The following is a 15,083-nucleotide window of genomic DNA, read 5'->3' as shown; positions in this document are numbered from 1 at the left end:
AGTAGCTGGAAGGCTAAATTTCTGTTTTATGTTTGGTAATAGACTAGACTAAGGTTACATAATAAATTACTCCTATAACAATATTACTGCATAATTTAAGTGCGGGAGAGCCATATTATGCTTGGGCATGAATGGGCCGGCTTGACCGGAGTGATACCTCGTCCTCACAGAAAACCGACGTGAAGCAATGTCGTGTTGTGTTGTATTTCGCTGTATAAGTGAGGTTACCGGAGGCCTAATTACCCCCTTCCCAATCTTCCCAAACCCCGATATCCCAACAACAATTAAATTCCTAACTTAAAGCCAAACCTAACAAACGTATAACGCCTCTGGTGTTTCGAGCGTCCATGGGCAGCGGAAATTGAAACTTAATTACTAAAAAATATTATTTTTATTTCATATTAATATTTTATTTACACATTACTTGACAATAGACAGCCCTATTGACTTTTGAGTTCATATTTCTATACCACTGGGTGTCCAACTTGATTTAGCTAGGGGACCCACGCTATCTCAATTTATGTTGCTAAATTAAAATAAACCTTAGCAGTTTTGTTACCAGTGTTTAATTTAGAATGGAAATATTATTTACTGTTAAGTAGAGGTAGATAAGTATTCGGTGTATAATTAAGTAAATGTTTTAGATACTCATTTACTTAAATAAATACATACCAGAAACGGTAAGATCAACAATTGACCAGATAGTTAAGTATGTATCTCTATATTATAATTTTCATGAGACATACTAAATTAATTATTATGTTTTTCGGTTTACTCACGTAATTATTTGACGAGAAACTCGACTAATCTCAAGGTATGCTAGAAGTCCATATTCATGAGCAGCATTCCGCTTGAAACTAGTCGAGTTCGTGCTCAAATAATTATGTGAGTAAAACGGAAAACATAATAACTAAGTATTTAATTATGTATCCAATAAAGCTGACGTGAACATTTTTTTCGAAGAAACATTACAATGGAAGCATGAAATTATATTACAATAGAACAATAATAGTACTACCTAATAGTATTTAAATTAAATTGTAAATTGATAATTAATGTACTAAGTTAGGTCTAGGTCTTGAACTCTACATAATACCTTGATTCGAATAACAGCCTTGGTTTTAATTTACATAGGTAAACAGTTAGGTTATTCTGTTATTGTCAATACAAAACATTCGAACTGTTCTCGAACGCTTTCTCGCCCGTCATTGGTCGAGATTATTCTAACAACCAATGACATGGCGGACCGCGATCGAAGTCACATCAAATGATTCGAATTGACAGTTACAGAATAGCTTAGCTGTATTGTTAACATGCCAACGCATAGTGAACTTCTAAATAACATGTGACTACAAAATATTCTTACCTATATCATTAGGTATCTATGTTTTTTTTTTCTAATCTCATTAGGTAAGCGGAATGGACTTGTCTAATTATGATAATTGCAATGACACCTAATTACAAGCCGCCATAATTATGTCACTACATGTACCGCGCCCAATAAATAAATAAAAAAACCTAACACATTAAGAAAATTGCGTCAACCGGTCTCTTTTGTAACCTTAAGCATTTGCACTTATCAATAAATGTAATTAGAACTCATTAGAACAAATCGATCGAGTTGAAAAAAATCGCGCAGTAATTGACGTCATTGAAGACTAAAAAGTCGCTCGGCTGCAATTGTAGCGCGTCGAGGGGCGTTCAAGCTCCGCCTACGGAGGCGTAGGGAGGGCCGCACGAGTGCGACGGCCGAAGAGGACGGAGGACCAGTCGGCCTCACCACCGCGGAGTCACCGCGCGCCGCGCGCGACTGTCGCAAAAATTCGCGCAACTGACGCCGGCGGAGAACATACGCGCCTCTAGTGGAACCTTGCGCTCTTATCTCGTCCTAGTGCCTTCAGTGATTAGACTGTGACTATCGATACGTGCAACACACGCATGCTAATTACCAAGAAAATTGCAACACGCCATTTGTGACTCAAACTTAAGTGGCCAGTGACTTAACTAGTGCAAAAAGTTTACATACTCGACTAAAGCAAAAGCAAAAAAAAAACTGAAATGAATTCCGAATTCGGATTATCTGTCAAATTTTCCCGCGCGGCGTGATCGAAAATGTCAGTTAAAAACAAAAGTACTGTTCTGAATTTGTTTCGTGCCAAGGTAGCTGTGAAAAATGGACTTGACCACGCGTCGGGGAGACTTGTTGGAAGGTGCCGGGGACGTTTTGTCTTTAAACGGGAATGGGACTGACCAGGTGTGCCGGGACTTAGTGAATGGAACGGAGAGCGGTTGTGACGTCAGCACCGTGACGGCGGAAGTGACGACATCTAGGAAGACGAGCTCGTTTAGCATCAGGAACCTCGTTGGCACGGGGGAGCCGGACAGGCCGTCTGATGGCGCGCCTAATCCTAGCGATGGTGAGTCTTTTTTTTGTTTTTGTGTTTAGAAAAAAACAATTACTAATGCAGAGTTTATTGTTAGAAAAGTGTTTAAGCCGGGTGTTAAGTTATTACAAAAAAACAGTGCTCAGAGTCCGAAGATTATAATTATTCTTTTAGGTTACAAAAAGTTTCACTGAGCAATAATTGTGTTATTTTTGTGCGTTCATAAACTTCTACTATTAAATTAAAAAAATATACTACTGAAGATAAAGCAATCATTGTGGTTGCATATTTTATCTATATGTACCAAAATTGTACTAAGGAAAAAGTACTTTATTTTATTATTAAATACATTTTTCTTTTAGAATGACCCACATTTCTAATGAATTTAGAAATGTGCTCTCTTCCTCATAAAAATTTCAAGATAATACAAGGAAACAAATAAATGTGAACTCTATTTGTGTACAAATAGGGATCAATTAAGAGTGACTGTTTGACCTCCGGATGGATGGATAGTGCTGATTGGATTATGTTATGGAATAAGGATAAAATCTAATTACTCATTTTCTCTTATTAAACATCCATGACATAAATACTATGATCTATTTCCCTGATTGAAAAACGGATACCGGGAAAAATTTATGAGAAAAATTCTACAAAAAAAAACTTAGAATAATCTTCTAGCTTGTTTCAAGCATGACAATTTTAATTAATCGATAAATCATAGCTTTAACATGTTATCACTTAAGAAAACATAGATTTTCTTTTAAAAACTATATTAAAATGTCACGAAATGGATTTATGTGGGAAATAAAACGAATTATTCTTTTATCGTTGGTATTGGCATAAGATAATTTTCACATGTAATGTTGGCTTGACAATACAATATGATATAAAATTCTAATTAAACAATCGTGGTGGCCATGATACTCCATGATGTACCAGATCTAGGTAACAACGGTAAATGGGAACCCGTTGCATATTGTACTGATGTCTGTTGACTGCAATTAATATTTGTTGATTTGCATCGTCTGTCTGTTATCCAACATTAGATATATATAGAAAGGTACATTTTGGAGATCACCCTTTCGGTGATTAAATAATGTTTAACCTCTCTGTTATTGAAAAGGCGTTATCTTATGTTAAGTTTTCAATGGAAAAAGTGGGTCAAAGTTTCAGTAATATTTTTTAGTCAGTATTGGGGTTGGAGAGTGCTGGTATTTTGTGAGGAAGAATTAAAACATTTAGTGGAAAATAGTTTACGCTGACAATATTTATTATCTTAACAATCTGACATAAGACATTATTTTTACATAGACAAAGAACAAAAAGTTTTTAATGTAAGGTTTTAGTCGTTAACAAGTCAGTAAGAGTCATGACACTCCCTCTCGCCTCGCCCAATGCGGGAGAAGTCATTGGATGATTTTCCCCACTCAAAATAGGGAACTTCAAAGTAATAGTTTTTTTTTTCAGTTGAAGAGATTGAACAATATTTCAATTGATATCAGTTTTTTTTACAAGTGAATTATTAGCAATTAATGAAATCTTTTTTTTTAAAACAGGGAACTTAAACACACATGTAGGTCTGATGATAGATATATAAATACAGGTTTGTAAATACTCTAATTTTAATTATGATTTTTATTAATTATGTTTAATTAATACGACACCTATATTATAACATAATTAATTAAAATTAAGACTATATTTACTTAAGGCTACAAGTATTTTATTTTAATTTGAAACTCGCAAAATTTTTTTAATTATTTTAATCCTTTTTAAACTCATTCTACCGGTACACCAATGCATTTCGCCGACTGTACTTGCATACTTGCATTAAAGTAGTTACTAATTCCACTATTACACGTTCCCACTTAGAAGTACCACGCCCTGTAATGCAATAAGTGTAAATGTTATTTATTACTTTGTTACACAATAATTTATAGGAACTAGGTACTTACATAATCACGATCTAGTACATAGTAGGTACATACTAGTAGTTGTCGCAGTAGTAGATAAGATCATTTCCATTTTGTTGAATCTACTTTTTACTAGGGGGAATATCATCCAGTGACTTCTCCCGCCTTGAGCGAGGCGAGAGGTAGTGTCAGACTCTTACTGACTAAAAACTACCTCGTTTCTACTCCTGCTTTTCGAGCCGTTAGCCCCGGTAACCCGCTAGGTAGTCCGCAGCTCCAGATCAAATCTACTTTTTTGATAGGATCTTTGTTTTGTTTGCACATATTACTTACAAAATAGTGTCCCCGTCATGTTTGTATGTTTGCATGTGGTTAATTCTGAAAATGCTGTTTAGATTAGATTCAGTTTCTGTTTTTGACAATGTTAAGAGAATTTCACGAGGTGTTGTTTAGTGTTTTAGATATAAGATTGATCTCACATCTGATATTCTAGTCAGATAATATTTAGCTTAGATAATATTAAAGCTGGTACGTGTGAAACCGCAATGCAGTAGATATCGATATTTTGACGATTGTATTTGCAAAATGCATTTACCTTATCTAATCAATATCTTATCAGATTTTATTTTTAATCTAGATGATGCACTAAATCAATTATTAATTACCTTGTAGTTTATACAAACCGCATTATATAACATTTTTGTTTGTAGTTTAAGTTATGGTAACTTAATTAGATAGGAACAACTGTTTAACGTGCACTGAACTCACTACAGTGCGCGCGCTAACTATGTAGTTGGCCGCTTGCGTTGTATTTCATTGTGTTAATGTTAAGCCTTTTATATATTCTGTTCAATAATTCAAGCGAGCCGATTCCCCAACAAACTTTTTGATTTCTTACCCCCAATAGGCCGGCAACGCAGTTGTAATGCCTTTGGTGTTTTGAGCGTCCATGGGCGGCGGCGATTGCTTACCATCAGGTAATCCATCTGCTCGTTTACCGGCTTATACCATGAAAAAGAAAGAACCAATTATTGTCACGATGTCTCGAGATCGGTCATCATTGTCACATCTCATATGCGTTGCAAACAGTAGGCAAACCGCGACATATCACCTAAGGAGCGACGAGCCAACTACATAGTTCAATGCGCACTATACCTAGGATTTCTAGATCCCGCATGAGAACAAATGTACTAGTAGGTAACCTAGACATGTCTGTTCTGACTTTGAATAATTATAAACTGTGGGTACAAAGACTAATTGCAATAGGTCTAGAAAAACAGCCGTTTGCCATCTAAACAGAATAAAGTCCAACATAGGGGAATTCTCATATATTTTTTTTTTATATATAAACTTCAATATTTCCTTATTAAAACTATGCAAAACCACATTAACAATTACTGTGTAATGAATAGAATTGAACATAGAATAATAATACTCGAATCAATTATTTTAATCATATATATTTGCATGTACCTAACGTAATGTTGAGAAAAACTTACTTTACGACATTTTATATTGACATTGCTATCATAAAATCATGTTAGATGACTGATTACATCATTTGAGGTCACTGTTGATGATTTTATTGTGTTTTATGGACACAACACTGATCATAAACATACAATGTATGAAACAATTAGCTGACAACATACTGAGTATACGCTACGCCACATTATTTCATATACGATTAGGTTGTTTTTATCGTCACGCCTTTATTCTCCGAAGGGGTTTAGAGGTGCACATTATGGTACGTAATGCCGCTGTGCAGTGTACACCCCACAATGTACCACACACTTTTCACAATTTATGTTCTAAGACCCATGTAAAAGATAGGTGGTAAGCCTATTGCCATATACCGGTTACATTTCTAGACTCCATGCTACTACTGAGAAATTTTCGTAAAACCGAAAAAAAAGCGGAAAGGAGGCATACCTCGCCCGACCCGGGATTCGATACCGAGACCCCTTGCCCGGCAATCGTACTTGCAACCACTCGTTACAATTAGGTATAATGAAAGATTTATAGCAAATTACAAATTATAATGGCCATTTTATATTTATTTTATTTTAATTTATTATGTCTGAAGGTTTATTAAGTACCTGTTAGGCCTTGATTTCCATATCAGTCAGATTATACGATGTTTTTGCAACGTATAAGTGAATCGATAAAGAGTTTGCAAGTATTTTCTTTAAGTTAAACTTGCTAGCTTTGCGTTGACTAATTGACTTAGATTTAGGGTAGATAGGATAAATAAGTTACATTAAATGATATTGCATTATTGTAATTCAATGCAATAATAATAGGACATGTTTTATTCAATTTTGTTTTGTAGTTGATAGTATGCACACATAATTTTCATTTACTTAGATATATGATAAGTCTTGTCTTGTATTGGATAAAATGTTAGGGTATAAAATTACATTTTAAAGTAATTCTGACATGTCTACACGATACACTTTGCAATGAAGATACAACAGCGATAATTTCTGCAACATTTAAAAGAATTAAAGTAAGGAAACTGCTCAATGTCCATTATCACCTAACTCTCTTATATTTTAAAGACTCGCTAACTCTCCTAACTCTCTTATATTTTATTTTTAACCTAATATAGGTGACACTTAACAGTACTTTGGTTATTATTAAACCATGGTGAGGCGGAATGCAGATTTACGCGAGACACAATGTATTTTCTATTATGTCTTAAATATCGGCATTTAAGTGGATAAATAATACGTATGTATGTGACACGTAATGGAGCACGTAAAGGCTTAGGTATTCCCTTACATTAAGTAATTCTTAGTTAAGAGGTCGTAGTGGTTGGTAAAAACGGCCATTAACGATTAATTTTAGTAATTAATTCTAAAAGATAACGTAAGCTAAGTATATTTTCTTTAAAATATCTAATTGCTGCTACTCGTAGCCCTAGAAGGTATATTAAATTGTTCAATAAAACGCAATTAGAATAATATTTTACGACAGATATAAGCCAGACCACTTAATTTAATAATTTGCACGTGTCACATAGAGTCAGGGATTCGACCTTGTTCGTAACAAATACTTTAGTCTCCGTTCATTGGTTTATTGATTTATAATGAACTGATATTTCTTTGCTAATGAGTATTTTGATTGGTTGTTATATCGATTTCTTTGTGTACAATATTTAATTTTATTATGTTCTCAATTAATGATTGGGTGGTAGGGTGACGACCTTATAATGTGATTGGAAATTGAATAATAAGAATGTGATATTGATATTATAGGTAGGTATATATCATACACCTATTTTATGTTTTTACAGAGTCGACAACGCCTTATTGTCGCCGCAGTTGTTCAATTATGCTATAATAGTTGCTTTCTATCAGCGAACCGATGCTTTATTGGCATCAACACCATCATCAAAGTCAAAGCATTTATTTCAATCAATCCTAAATTAGGCACTTTTGAAACGTCAAATTGAATTGTCCGTCAGTCTGTCTGTCAGTGAAGCTAGGTGCATCATCAGCCGGAAGACATCCACTGTTGAACAAAGGCCTCCCCTTAGTCCTCCACGTAGAAAGACAAGCCGCCACCTGCATCCACTGGCTCCCCGAAAAATATGCAGAACGATGGTACATTATTAACACGTCTTACCTCTCCAACAGCCAACGAACAAATCAAAACAACAATTCATAAATAGAACCGATTAACAGTGAACTACCCTCGTACTGGTTCGTGACGTCACTTCCCTTTAACCACTCGTTTCCGGAAGTCGAGTCGACAGGTGAACTTGTAATCGATTCGACGTTGTTTTGTGATAAACAATTGTTGGTGTTGAAATTAATTTTGTTGTTGAAATTGCATCATTAATTAACGGGTATAAGGACTGTTGTAGGTACATGGGTTATTTATTAATCGGTCAACCATTAATGTTTTTAACTCTTTAACACGATAGTTGAATTGTGTAGTTTTATTTTGCAAATGGCGTGGGGAGTTTCTTTCGAACCCTTGGGTCGGATAAAGTCATATTGGGACTCAGAGATAGTCTCATCTAGTTATTTAAGAGATTGACGTGTAAAAGACATACATTGTAGCCTATTTGCAAAAATAAATATTATTTATCTTTATAAAGACTGGCAAATACTGTAAAAATAACAGTCAGTGATGGCGGGACTCAAGGCAGTCTTGCAAGTCTTTAAGACGCGCTGGACTTCAGTGTTCCGATGTTTTCATGTTGTACCTACTAAAACTCATGGTTTATAAGAGTTGCAGCGGTTTCGGAAGGCTGTGGGTTTATCAAAAAAAAAAAAGAGTTAGTGATGGACTCTGGAGAGACCTATGTCTACAAGTGAAGTATGATGGTGATGAGGAAGTCTGTTTTTTATCGGAATTTTTAATTGTTTGTTACTCAATAGCTTAGGAATAGCTGAACAAGCAACTAAGCATGTTAGTGACAAACTACAATGGAATATATAGGAAAGCCTGCTAAAAAGGAAAATGCGAAAATAAATTAATCAAACTGCAACATTCATTTGGTTCCGTATTATGCTATTTTGTGGCCAGTTCCTATTTACGGGGAGGAAAATTAATACTTTCCTATACAAATTTGCATTTGTATTTTTCCCATTTTTAGACACATATTGTTTAGTTTTTCATCACAAAAATGATGACTCCGATCATCTATCCTAATATTTATTTGTTTATTGAAACACACTGAAAACCAATCGCTGTACAATTTGATTAAAGAATGTGGTATAATATGACAAAAAGTCAGTTATAAATAAGTCATATCACGAATAGCAAATAATGTTTTTGTATTCCAAAAAGCACCCACGATAAAAAAGAAAATCATGTAGTTTACCAATGCTTATTTTTCTTCAAAAGCAATCACATTATTGCAATTTACATGCAAACTATTATACAATCACTACATTATACATACCTACAGAGACTAACGCCCGAATACTCAAACGCTACTTAATTTTAAGTTTTACTTAAATATCGTGCTATCTCCGTCATTTTATAAAGAACTAGCGGACCCGACAGACGTTGTCCTGTCTACACGTCTTTAATTTGAAATTTTTTTTAATAAGCTAAAACATTCTGGACCATTTTGATGAAAATTATTATTCAAATGTTATGACAATATCTAACGTCATTAATATTTGACACTGCGATGGTAGCGCCGTCTGTCAGATCCAATGTAAAACATTCCAAAATCAACAACTACTAATAAATTAAAAATTAAATAAAAAAACATTGTCCAGCGGACAAAATTGTGAATCTAAACCATTCTCAGATCCCCTTGAACACACACAAAAAAAATCATCAAAATCGGTCCAGTCGTTTAAGAGAAGTTCAGTGACATACACACTTACAGAAGAATTATATATATAAAGATTGATAGTGACAGTACTACATTTGAGCGCGTCTTAAAATTGAGTAGCGTTTGAGTATTCGGGCATAAAAGTATCCAAAGAAACTGTCCTAACAGAATTCAAAATGGCGCCTTGTACTTATCAAATGGAGCTTGTCAATCGTGACAGAACTCTTTAGTTGTTAAGTCTGTAAGGACATTGTCACGAATGAATACAACAAATGATTAAGATCGTATCAATAACGTCGTGTGATGTTGTTTTTGTAATGTTGTTGAAATGAGCAGCTTACGTAAAGAGTTGAGGACTTTGATTTGTTGGAGGGATGAAATAGATTAGACATTTCGTACTTACTTTACTGTAACACCAGGAAAGTGTTTAAGGGTATAGGAAGGTTAAAAAATCTAAATAAGAACTATCTTAAGACATGCAAAATTAACTAAAAATCACGGTTTACTCACGTAAATTAATTTGAAATGAATAGGCTGCGCGACATTACCGCGTCTGCGCACGCTGCTTACGATTAAGAGTCCCCATCTGACTCGAAACAGAGCTTTTTCTCAATTTTTTTAATAAATGTAAATCATATTGAATTTGGGACTAGATGTCCATTTCATGTGTGTCAAAGAACTTAATATCGTTGGTTAAATACTTCCCAAAACGAAAGACAAAGAGTGGATTTTAAACTCCAAAAAGAGAAACTTTCGTGCAATTAGCACGCTTTTTACCTCAACCACAACAAACAGTAAAACCGCCATTTTACTTTTAATAACCCCCAAGACAATAGATCACAAACCGCAGATGTTCAACAAAACTAGTTTTTCTTGTACAACATTTTTTGCAGTATAGGTATTCATGATATCGGTAATTCGGTTCGTTCGCTGAATATTAAATACCTTGCATTGTGGGCGACTGTTTATTTCGTACACTCAATTACACATCAACCTATACAGAACCAGTATAAACAGACCTTTGAATGTGCGGAAATGGCATACAAAGCGTGACCAAGATAAACTGGTTTTGTGTAGCTCGATGTGCCACCATGTGTACGTTTAAAAGCATTAATATCGATGCAATTAGGACTCATTACTCACTTTGATGTACCGAGGATCGTGTCTAATTGGCATCGAGGGGATCGATTGATCAGATGTATGTGAGATGCGTATTTATTTGTAGTCGTTAGGTTTGAATTTGTTCACCATTTCTTGTTTTATACTCAACTACATATTTACGAAGCGGTACAGCTAATTGTCACGGTATTTCATCCTTGGAGTCCAAAAATGTGTCAAAAAAAATGCCAAAAATTATGGAAAAGTAATTATTAATTATAATCACCAATCCCCAAAAGACAGACAACGCATTTGTAACGCTCTTCTGGTGTTCGGGTGTCCATAGGCGGCGCCGATTGGTTACCATCAAGTGATCGCTTTGCACGTTTGCGGCTTATTTCATAAAAAATATAATAATTCATAATATTCCATATTGTTGAGGTATTATTTTCCCCATCTTTCTAGTTACACATTTCGTTTTTCACTTCAAAATGTCAGAAATGATTTCTTAAAGCGATTATTTATCTTTACCAAAAATCTTACTCTGCTGTAAGATGTAACGAAGTTGAGTGAAGATACCAACCAAGTCTGCCTTTTCAAACCATCTGAATATCTTCATTTATCTACTAATTAATGTGAAATAGTTACTTTTTTACCATTGGCATCTCACAGGCGGCTCTATGAGACACGTGTCTGTATGACTAATGATCCATGATCACCTAAATGAGTTATTATTTTGCCTACAAATAGAGCACTTATTGTTTACTAAACTGAGAAGTTTTTGTTCAAAGCCTTTTTGAAAGGCTTACTTTTAACTCAATAGCTTTATGATAATGACAGTATACCTACATAGTACTCAGTTGGAAGCACTTTATGCACCCACGCTAAAACTGATTTTCATTTGTATGTATTGAACGGGCGCTGGAACTACTGGGCCGATTTAAAAAAGCCTTTTATCATTTGGAAACTTAAAAATACCAATGTGTTGGGAGTATGAGTTCCATTTGTGGAGGTTTCTCAGTTATCCAGTGTTGAGACCTCAGTATAATTTCCAGTTGTGGAAGTTTCTCATTAATTTAGGTCCCACTTAACCAAGTTTACACTGTATCTCAATGCATGTCTAACTCTATCACGAGACCACGAAGTTCTTGTGGATTAAGTCACAAGAAGTATGCTAGTTTTTTAATAATAAGTACCTATGTAGTAAAAGAACAAACATGCCTCGATATTACAAACACCATCACAATAAGTTATACCGAAACATCAAAACTCTTCACTCAAATTTACACTTTATAACCAAACAAAATAAAGTCTCAATTGAGTTAAAAAAATTACCAATAAAGGGTACGTTGATAAGCTGCCGTCTACATTCTTAGTTCTTACATACACGGCTAGCAGGTGCGCCTGCGCAATCAATTAATGAGTATTTTGCTTGTACTTGGAACATGGGCTTTTTAGTTCCGTCATTTAATAATGTTTTGGTATGAAGTTATAAATAGATAGCTGGCTTTTTGTTTATAGTTCAGTGGTTTGTAGTTGGGTTATCTAGATAGGAGCTTTAGGTTTGATGCTTGGGTTAGGTAAAGCTTTTGGAAATTAAGCTTAGTGATGAATGGCTGACTGCACGTTTGGCGCGTTAGCTGGGGAACTGGCTGCCGTGCAACGTGTAGCTGGTTCGATTCCCGCACGGAGCAAGTCTTTGTGTGATCCACAATAAAATATCCACAATTTTTAAGGAGTAACTTAGGCAACTTTTACTTATTGGTAATCCACGCGAGCGACGCAGCGGGCATCAACTAGTACCTATAAATCATATAACGAAAAAATAAAACAGTTGTAACTATTCAAATGCAGGTAATAAATAATAATTGCAGTTTCCTAACACCTTACCTCACTGCTACCATCATACCTTCAATTGAAAAAAATAAATAACCTATATAATTAGATGAGTAAGTAATCAATTTGACACTTTATAACCACCCGTATATGTTATAATTACGAACATAAAAATTAAATACGTTGGAAAAAATAATAATATGTAGGTAATAAACTTATAATATCATACCTATATACCTTCACCTATTTAAAACAGCTTCATTCTCTATTTATATTACAATAAAAAAAAAATACACATCACATTAACAGTCTATAAGTGGCCACTGCTGACCAAAGGCCTTTGGTCGCATGGAGAAGGTTTCATCACCACGATTGCTCATTGCGGGTTGCCGTTATCTAACTTATAATAAGTAGAAATAATAAGCCCAGGTTTCCTCACGATGTTTTCCTTCACCGTTTGTAAGTGGTGTCTAAAGTTGATAGGTTTCGAACCTGCACCCTTGTGCATGGGAAGCCAGACATTAAAAAATATATAGCCTATTACACAAGCAACTAAATTATCCAATATAATTAGACCCCTATTTCCTAAACACACGCTAAGGAAAGGGTATCCAACCAACTGGATAGTAAAATTACATGATTTTGAAAGCGTGTATCTGAGTTTATAAAAAAACTAATTATAAATGAAGTTATCGTGTAAAGGTGTATTTGAGAATATTGTAATTACTCGTATTATGAATAAATAGGCATCTTTCTAAGGAAGTATAATGGGTACTATAATTATATTCAACGCAACGAACTTTTCGCTTCAAAAAGCTTGGCCTATTCCCTCTCTATAAATATAATAGAAACTAGTTTCTGTCTGCGGCTTCGCCTGCGTTTACGTGGAATAAAAAGCAGTCCATGTGTTATTCCAAACCATTATTTACTTCTGTTCCAAATTTCACCTTGATCCCTTCAGCTGTTTTGACGTGATTGGGTGTTAAACAAACACATACAATTCACCGAGAGAAGTGGAAACTATAGTTTACTTCTTCTTCTCCTCTAACAATATCTTCTGATTTATTTCTTTGCGGGATCCAAGACAGTCACTCATTTCCTTGGACTCGTCGGACTTCAATGTTCCGGTATTTTCATGGTTGTATCTACTGTAGATCCTGGCTTACAGGAGTTGCAGCGGTAAGGGAGGTTGTGGTGGGCTTGTCCCATTAAAAAACATAAAGAAACAAATTCAGTAATCAGTAAGATAGACAGACAGACAAATTTATTACTTTACACATAGAATTTACACCAACATCAAGTTTTAAATGAAATCAATACTTTTCTTGATACTTGCGGCAATCGAACATGAGAATATTTTGCTAACATTTCCGATGGAAACTTTAATTTAGATGACAGAAGTGCTATGAATAAATAACGAAGCGAAATCCAATAATCCAAGTAAATAACATCCTCAAATTCTAATCAATAATATTGCAGTTAATCTTACTAAACACTCCATGAAAAAACATGTTCAAACATGTTTAATTCAATAATAAAAATGAGTAACTTTTCATAAATCAACCAATGACTTCTCCCGCCTAGGATGAGCCGAGAAGGAGTGTCAGACTCTAAGTGAATAAAACTACCCTGTTCCTACTCCTGCTTTTAAAGTTGGAGACCCGGTAACCCGCTAAATAGTTTGTAGCTCCGAGTCGGGTATCAGTTCTACTGGACCCCATCTGAAAGCCAATACTCGTATAAAATACCACCACTCTCAAACTAACTTTAAAAACACAAACACATTCGACAAATATCGAAAAAAAAAAATTTAATACTGTATGCTCATTCAAATTAGAAGGATGTACAAGGGTGTGTCAAATTTCAATGACTAAATTTAATCCAAACAAACAAACAGGACAAACTAAATAAAACTCAATAATCAAAAAACACAGCTCCTTAAACTACTATCACCAAAATAATTTACAACTAAAACGAAAACATTCCAAAAATCCGAAGCACGCGCACGGAATTGAAAAACGAACATTTTGATATACAGAAAATCTCGACTCTAAATAAAGTGCTGATAACTAAACAAATGACTTATGTTTCTGGAATTTAAAGTACTGGAGACCAGCAAAGACATAATAAACCCTAAACGTAGCACAATAAGAGTGAAAATCGTATGTTTAGAAAAGGGATTTTACACGGTGACGTGGATTTAAAAGTGAGAGTTATCACGGGGTCCCATTTGAGGCGCACGCGCGGTCCCTTGCACTAAATAAAATAAAAAAAGGATCACTTATGAAGGCCGTAAAAATAATGTCGCCTGACCATTACAATGGTTGATGGAAGGACTCCCGTACTAGCCTGGTGATAAGGGATAGTGGTCAGGAGTTGAAGTATGTTTGCTTCATAAAATAAAGTACCCTGCTATGAAGGTGCCCATCAAAGGCTAAACGATCTCGTGCAGTTCTGTCCGAAGATTTATGGTATGTTTGTGGGACTCTGAGTTATAATGGAGCCTTAGAAGGCTTTGTTGGTTTACTAGTTATTTACTCAGCACCA

At 34.8% G+C, this 15,083-nt stretch overlaps 1 protein-coding gene across 1 annotated transcript in view; it reads left to right on the top strand.

Annotated features, from left to right (window-relative positions):
* The first annotated feature begins 1,758 nt into the window (after positions 1 to 1,758).
* LOC118273532 (homeobox protein aristaless-like) overlaps positions 1,759 to 15,083 on the top strand; it is a 79,587-nt gene continuing 66,262 nt past the window's right edge. The window contains exon 1 of the mRNA XM_035590550.2: positions 1,759 to 2,417. Coding sequence (XP_035446443.2) covers positions 2,174 to 2,417 — 244 coding nt within the window. The 5' untranslated portion in view covers positions 1,759 to 2,173. The remainder of the gene's footprint in view (positions 2,418 to 15,083) is intronic.

This window comes from Spodoptera frugiperda, chromosome 1, assembly GCF_023101765.2.
Source record: "Spodoptera frugiperda isolate SF20-4 chromosome 1, AGI-APGP_CSIRO_Sfru_2.0, whole genome shotgun sequence".
NCBI classification, from domain to species: Eukaryota; Metazoa; Arthropoda; class Insecta; order Lepidoptera; family Noctuidae; genus Spodoptera; species Spodoptera frugiperda.
Note: the sequence above shows the minus strand (reverse complement) of the source record. Positions and strands in the feature narration are given on the sequence as shown.